Below are 8,382 nucleotides of genomic sequence, written 5' to 3' on the forward strand. Positions count from 1 at the left end.
TCCAACTAATCTGATTTAAATAATGCAGATTTTCTTTGCATGTATCGTATTTTGATGATTTATTTGAATAAAATGCAGTTCCTCAATTGCCAATTTCACTAAATATCTGTCTATGAAACTCATACATTTTGTATGTGCTTTATAAAGGTGATTTTCAAAGACATTGAATAAGCAAATCTCACTTACTGCTGCACTGGTTGTGGCAGTGGCTATCAAATCGTCCTCATCTGAGGCAAAGTTTGAGCCGGCTGTATCAACATTGTCAGTATCTGAAAGTTGCTGCTCAGGATATTCGATACCAACGGTTGGTGGGTTTGCCTCTGGTGGTGGTAATTCGGCGGGGTTTGGTGTTTCGGGCGATGGTGGTGGTGGTGTAGGGGATCTAGGTGAAGCAGGCTTTGTCTTCCTTTTCCTTGCAGCAGGTCTTCTCTTTGGAGCCATGATTCAATAGTAAAATGCGACTTCCTTCTTCCACGATTTTATAACAACTGAAACGAACTATTAGAATAATATTTATTACAATATTGTAGATTTGACAGTATGTAAGCAAATAACTTTGTAATTTGTAAGAACAGTATCAAGTTTTAAGACGATCAGTGTTGATTTGAAATAGTTATGGAAATTTTTAAAGGTGACCATCTGTATTTAATCCGAACTGAAAATTATAGCTTTTTTTTACCTATTTCTTAAAACATTATAGGTTTGACAGCAATAAACCAAATTCCAAATAACTTTGTAATTTGTAAGAACAGTATATAATATAGAAAAAAGGCAAGTTTTATGACAATTAAAGTTGATTTGACAAAGTTGTGGATATTTTTAAAGGTGACCATCTGTATTTAATCCGAACTGAAAATTGAAGTTTTTTTTACTATTTCTTAAAACATGATAATAGATTTGACAGCAATAAACCAAATACCAAATTACTTTGACAGTATATAATTGGGATTATAGCTGTCAAGTTAAATGGAATTCCAAACTGATTTGAAAAAGTTATAAAATTAAAAAAAAATTACTATCTGAATTTTGTGCAAACTGAAAATTCAACCAGACAGGAATTTTATTGGGAGAGTTTTCATGATTATCATTTCCTTGCAAAGAAATATGTGGAACTATCCTTAACCTTGTGGCTGTGCAGTCGATTATACATAGTTTAGTCAGAACTTTTTTTAATTTGATTTAATAAAAGAAAAGTCAATGTCCCATGCAGATCTTAGATGAAAAAAATCTTGGTCCCATTGAAATTTTGCTTTTAAAAAGTCCATGTCCCATGCTAATTTGCACCGGTCCCATGCCTTGAGAAATTTGACCGGTCTCTTTAAACTACATATTATTATTTCTCAAAAACATTGTTTTGTGTCCAATATCTAGAATTTAACAATAAAATATTGAGCGGACATTTTCAATGTTGCCTCTGCATATTGGGCATTTCCTGCCATGTTCTTGTATCTGTAGTCCACATACCAGACACAGGCTGTGGAAACATGGCTGTATGACGGCATCAATTTCCCGATCAGCACATATGATACATTTTCTCGCCGTATTAGGTAGTTGCATGGTTACCTGTTAAAATAAGATTAAAAATGATGTTAAGTGCCAGTCTATGAAGAATCAGGCAAATAATTCAAAAATTGAAACATGATGAAAAAAAAGTATACTATTTTATAGTAAATAACCTCCTGAGTTAGAAATGTTAAGTCTTTTGTTTGGAAGTGTCTGGTAATAATAATTAAATAAGTTATAAAATTGGTTAGAAGGACAGCAAATAAGTTGAAATTACAGAGTTATTTCCCCTTATCTGTTCATTTCTAATGCATTCAACCAAAATGTATCTTCTATTACCAAAACAGAATACAGAAACACATGTTATTTTTGTGTATAACTACATATGATAAGGTAAATAAAATAAACAGCTGTGCCTACAGTGCATGATACACCTGTATTGCGCATATAGAAATTGGAAAAGACAGCATTAATAATTTCCTTTAATTCACATTGTTTAAGTCCTGTAACTCCAGAACAACAAATAAATAATAAAAAATCAAAAGGGAGCTTCATTTTATCAATCCCAACAGTAATGTAAAGTTTCAAGGAAATCAGGAAATTTAGAAACACTACAGAAAGTGTGAAAAATGGGGAAAATTGCCTGAATTCAAATTGTTAAAAATTCTAATTACTCTGAAACAACACGGCAATTGCTTTTTCTAAATCAAAAGGGAGCTTTCTTCTGTAATTCCTAATGTTGTGTTATTATAATGTGAGGAAATATAAGGTTAAAAGGAATTTGAGCTATAGTCCGATAAAGTCCCATTAATCCAAAACACATAATATGAAATTAAATGATGAACAACGGTATACCATAATATGTTCCGTCTAAGACAGGCCTATAAAAACACCAAGCAACATGCAATGATGCAGAACATACAAACATTGAATTTATTCTTGTGATTGTAACAAATACTTACTGTTGGTGTACCTGCATGAACAAGAATATTAGAGCTTGTCTGAGAAATAGGTGTGGATGTTGCAGGTGAGGTTACATGTGCTGTGAACTGTGGTGCAGAATTCGAAGGAGTGGAACATGTTACTGTAGGCAGGGTAGATGAAAGTAGGTTTTCTGTAAACTGGGAACCAAGATCTGGCAATGATTCCTCAGAATCAGAAGTAATAGAAAAATCTAGACTTGTTATGTGCTGAGCCTATGGGAAAAGTGAAAGATACACAAATAAGTCGCTCCTTTATAAACATTTAAAAAAAAAAAATGTTTGAAAACAAATATTCTTGATTTTTCTCTCAACAAATTATTTGTTTACCAAAAAATTTAATTTCCTGTAACTTATAAAAAAAAATGTAATTCAGTGGTTACTTGTTTTATGAAAGAAACATAGCCTTTTCACTCTTATTGTCATGATCATGATTCATTTGTTATATCTGTATACTTATAGCTTAGTTTACAGTCATAAAAATTGAGAGTTTTACACATATTTAGGATAATCATGCAGCACATCTTCTCTCAGATAGGAAAATCCAGTATAGCAGGAGTGATTGTGGATTAATTTGGTTTCATATTGTTTTCCATGGTTTCAGGGAAGATACTTGATAAAAAGTAGATAACAATATGCATTAACTTTCTTCTATATGTTTGTTATAAATTTCTTGAAATGAATTGAATGTGTTTATTGCTGTGCAGAAATTACTTTGAAACAGATTTTTTAAAAAACATGGTTTTATATATGAAAAAGATAGTGAAAATTGAAAATGATGACTACTTTTGGCCACACTAGTTATTTTTTGACAAATAGGAAGTTATATTCATCTTATTTACAGCAAACATTGCTTGCATAAAGTATACAAATGCCTATTGATTAAATGATTTTTTTTTCAATACCACTAGTTCAATTATTTAGATTGAGAAAAATGCAGCTGATTCATCAATATTTAAGCATAACTGCACAAGTTATGTAATTTTCTTGACAAGTTTAACATCATTTTGTAACTGGAATATCTGAGCATACATTTCATTGATAAATTTATGGATATGTTCATGGATAGGATGTTTAGAATGTTATGATCAATGCAATATATTTTGTGTATCTCAAAAGTAGTGACAAGCCTTGAAATATTTAGATATCAAGTCAGTCCCTAATAAGATTTCTTAAATAAAAAGAAATCTGACATTTAAATCACTTTGTAAATCATGATTAGCTTAACAATTTGCAATGAAAATTATGGCTCTTACTCTACCAGATGTCATGATATTCCCAAAATCATTTCGAAAATTTGGGAAATTGTTATAAGAGTGCACACGCTGAAATGTCTTGCCTTCTTTACTACTAATTGATATTATGTTGATAGTCCTAAATATATACTATCACATTAACTAAATATGATCCACGAAATTGAGGTCAAGGTCAGATAAACCAAATTTGAAATACATATACACCCTACAATCATAGTCCATACACCAAATATGCTTGAAATATAGTTGAACTTTTTCACATCCAAGAAACAATTTTAACTTTACCAGGAAAACTTATCTTTGATCAATAAACCATGAAAATGAGGCCAAGGTCAGATGAACCCTGCAAGGCAGACATGTGCACCTTACAACACTTTACATGCTATAAATATAATTAACCTTTTGCATTTAGTATCTTAGAAACTAACATAACCAGAAAAATTTAAGATTGACCAAGGAACCATGAAATGAAGTCATGGTGAGATGATAATTGCCAGACACACATATAAACCTTACAATCATTCCATACACCAAATATAGTTGACCTATTGCCTATAGTATTAAAAAAACAGACACAAAAAAAAACAACTTAACATTGAGCAATGAACAATAAAATGAGGTCAAGGTCACATAAAATATGCCAGACTGACATGTACATTGTAAAATATTATTACACTACAAATAGTTGACATATTGCATACAGTATTTGAAAAAAATAACCAAAACACAAAAAATTAACTTTAACCACTGAACCATGAAATCAGGTCAAGGTCAGATGACAGTTGGTGGTAATCAATTTACCAAAATTAGTATACACCAACCTAAAGATGATGTGTATTGAGTTTGAAAGCAATCTCTTAAGTGGTTTCAGAAAAGACCTTTAAAGTAAAGTTTACAACGGACAGAATCTGAAAGCAAATGATCATGCAACAGCTCACCCTGATCTTTATTCAGGTGAGCTACAAATAGATGTTTTTGGAATCAAGAAGTGAGCTCATAATAATTAAATTTTGTATTTACAATAACTAGTGTAGTAATCACATTGTCATAAATTTTCTGAAATGTGTCTATGACAATATTCTGCAGCAAATTAAAATTACAAATACTGCTATAAAACTGAACACTCGTTGATTATGGTTAAGTGATAATTCAATGTTGTATTCCTGTTAAAAAGATGGACAATTATATATTTTTTACCTTGATTTTTGTCAATAAGTAGATTCGTTTCTTTTGTGTCTGACAACTTTCAAAATATTGTTTTGCAGTGAACCCATCCCTACTGATTTCTCTCCCTGCACTATTACCAATCCTCAACTCCATTTCACTAATTCTGCCTTTAAAGTTTCTGCCATTTTTGAAAAAAATGTCTTGTAAACATTGAAGAGTTTCTTCGTAGTCTTTATTATATGCCAGGTTGATATCATGTGATGGAATCTGCTTATTTCGGGAGCTTCTTACTTGGTGATAAGATGAAGTGTTATAGGAATAATGCTGCCAACCGATACCTAGTTTAACTATATCTGGTTTTGGCAGTTTCTTTGCAGATGTTCCTGGTAAATTGGTCTGAAACAATATAGATAATACAACAGTTTGAAAAGTTAAATTATGAACATTGCACAGTTCGTACTGGTACCTACCGTCAACTTTTCCACCCAGAGCAACTGGTTACAGGAAAAGAAGATGCCGCCAATAATTACGCTACAGGACATTACACCATCAGGAAACAAAATTGTAGATTTAGTACAAGCAATCTGGCATACCATGAATTTAGCTTTATCAAATTTTAATCTCATACCAAAACAAACAGAGTAAAACTAGTCCATCTTATTCATACTGACAAAAGGTGCAGATGCTTAGTTCAGATAAATACTAACTGACACTATTAAGAGATTTTTTACCTGCTTATGATGTGACATTACTACATATGGGATATAGGTTTTACATCTACTGGGGGGTAATCCGAAGTAAATTTGCTCTTATGTCACCTTTTAAGATAAACTGAACATTATTTTCAGGGCTGTTCAGGGCCATTCACTGTTAAATTCCAATTTGGCAGGTAGAAAAATTTTGTCCAACTTATCATTTTTGTTTTAATATCCAATCTTTCATCTGCTATGGATTTGGCGATAAAAGCCAAAAACCTAAACGAAAATGTCATTTCAAGAGGCACAACTCCTGAAGGGGTTGACAGATTGTTCTATTATAAAGCAGGGAAATAAATTTTTCCTTCAGATAATTTTGTGTTGATCATACATTTCATGTATCTTCCATAGATTTGGACATAAAAGCCAAAAGCCTCAAATAATGTGATTTCAAGAGCAATAACTCTTAAATGGGTTGTCTGATTTGTAGGAAAGATAGTGGGTTGATAGATTGTATCCTTCTGGTCATTTTTGCATTTCATAGCTTTCATCTATCTTCTATGGTTTTCCAGATAATAGAAAAACACTTCAAACATTTGTCAAAATTTAAATTTTTAAAAGGGACAATAACTCAAACATTTAGTATACGATTTTTCTGAAAATTTCAAAGTAGACCGATCTTCAATTTCCAATCATTTTTACCTATGCCAGATTTACTATATCTGATTCAGTTTTATTGAGCTATAAGCAAAAAACTTAATTTTACCTCAATGTTCTACTTTTAGCCCTTGTGACCAATTGTTTTTTTTTTTACAGAATTGAAATTAGGAAATTTTGCAAAGGATATGAAAAAGATCATCACTTTAAAGTTTCAAAACATTTGGCTCAGTGGTTATAGAGAATACTATTTTTTTTCTAATCTAAATGATGGCAAAAGCTCACACTGGCTTTTAGTCAAGTGAGCTAAAAAGCAGAAGAGTTAACAATATACTGTCCATTCTTACCTTACTCAGTATAAATGGAAAATATATCAGTCTAACAGAATTTTAGTACTTAAGCTTTGTTTTGTGTAAAGTAATGGTAAATGTTTATCTGGCAAATTTATACTTAACAAGAGCTATCAGAATGACAGCTAAACCAGATTTTTTACATGTATTTGTGTCCGGGCAATTATCAATATCACAAGGACCAAAACTCCTAAATGGTAAAAGTTACAATCACCAATATCAAACTTGACCTCAATTTAGTCATCAGTAACAACATATTAAAATTAGATAAACATTGGTTGAACAGTTCAAGAGTTAATGCACACACACACAACAGGAAACGCCATATTTTCAATATTTCAAGAACTGTAACTCGATCCTTAACGGTAAAAGCAAAATCGTCATAATTGAACTTTACCTCCATTATGTCAGTAACAACATATTAAAATTCAAAAGACTTGGTTGAACAGTTTATGAGTAAATGCACGGACAACATTTCACTGCAACCAGCCTTACCACATGCCTTACATCCCAAAATCAATAACGTTATTTTCCTCAAAAATCCGGATAAAAATGTGTATTAACATTTATGAAACATTCAATCAACAATCATGTAAAAAGAAGAAAGATTTTTTACAAAGGCATTATATTATTTATAATTTAAAGCAAGCCTACATTGTAACTGGAAAAACAAAATCTCACAAGAATCCTAAGTACTAAGCCTCACAACTCTACAAAAGTCAACTGATAAAATTTTTCTGGATACGCACATTAACATATCATGTCCGCATTAACTTCAAAGTTTCATGAAATTCTGTTATGTGGTTTCAGAGGAGTTGCACTTACAAATTGTTGCAGTTGTATATTTAGGCCAAAACTCTAAGTTCAAAGGGTCATAACTCATAGAAAAACAAGAGTGGACACAGATGAGTGTGGAAAGTATTATGCATTATGAGAGTACCCGGGTATTGCATAAAACTGTTAGTCAACTCACTAAGGATACTCCCCATGCCATTATTGCATATTTACTACACTATATTCAAGCTTGATACAGCTCTGAATTTGGATTGAGATTAAATAATTAATACATCATTGATTTCTGACACACAATGAATGTGTCACTACTATTAATGACTTTAAATAAAGGGAATATGCATACATTTACATATAGCTATATTAAACTGACAGAACATTTAAAATTAATAATGATTAGAGTAATCTATCTTTGCATATTTTAAGTAGTGTGTGGAAATAAATATAACTACATCTATATAAAGTAAGTTCAATTATCTCCCTTTAAATACTTCAGACAAAGAAAATCTTCCTTTATGCATATTCTCTGGTCATGTATTCAACTGTGTAAAGTGTCATTAATATTGCTACAGCTATTTAGGAGGAGTTGTGCTTACAAGACCTATTGCCAAATACTGTGAAATTTAAACTAAGAAATCGCAATTATCTCCCTTGTAAACATCTGACAAGAAATATCTTCTTTCATGCACATCTTCAGGTTGTATACAACAACAGTGTAAAGTTATTTCAATATTGATAGATCTGTTAAGGAGTAGTTGCGCTTAAAAGACCTGTTGCCATTTATGGCTATATAAAAACAAAGTTAATTTAATTATCACCCTTAAAACAATTTCGACCAGAAATTTTTTACTTTAAGCACATTGTTACATTGTGTACTACAACTGTGTAAAGTTTCATCAATATTGGTCCATCCGTTTAGGAAATATAGACAGACAGACAGACAGACAGACAGATAGACAGGCAGATAGACAGACGGACAGGC

At 31.5% G+C, this 8,382-nt stretch overlaps 1 protein-coding gene across 1 annotated transcript; it reads right to left on the reverse strand.

Moving 5' to 3' along the window:
* Positions 1-1,160: 1,160 nt before the first annotated feature.
* Positions 1,161-7,011, reverse strand: LOC139494177 (uncharacterized). Its single transcript, XM_071282351.1, has 4 exons — positions 7,006-7,011; positions 4,937-5,302; positions 2,466-2,699; positions 1,161-1,563 (listed from the first exon to the last, which is right to left on the reverse strand). The coding sequence occupies exons 1-4, from the start codon at positions 7,009-7,011 to the stop codon at positions 1,375-1,377; spliced, it is 795 nt and encodes a 264-aa protein (XP_071138452.1). The 3' UTR covers positions 1,161-1,374.
* Positions 7,012-8,382: the final 1,371 nt, after the last annotated feature.

This window comes from Mytilus edulis, chromosome 11 (assembly GCF_963676685.1).
Source record: "Mytilus edulis chromosome 11, xbMytEdul2.2, whole genome shotgun sequence".
NCBI lineage: Eukaryota > Metazoa > Mollusca > Bivalvia > Mytilida > Mytilidae > Mytilus > Mytilus edulis.

Excerpts from the sequence above, each read along its gene's own strand:
- LOC139494177 (XM_071282351.1), bottom strand. Across the intron at positions 2,700-4,936 it reads ACTTATTGACAAAAATCAAG|GCTCAGCACATAACAAGTCT; the intron begins GTAAAAAATATA and ends CTTTTCCCATAG. Across the intron at positions 1,564-2,465 it reads TTCATGCAGGTACACCAACA|GTAACCATGCAACTACCTAA; the intron begins GTAAGTATTTGT and ends TTATTTTAACAG.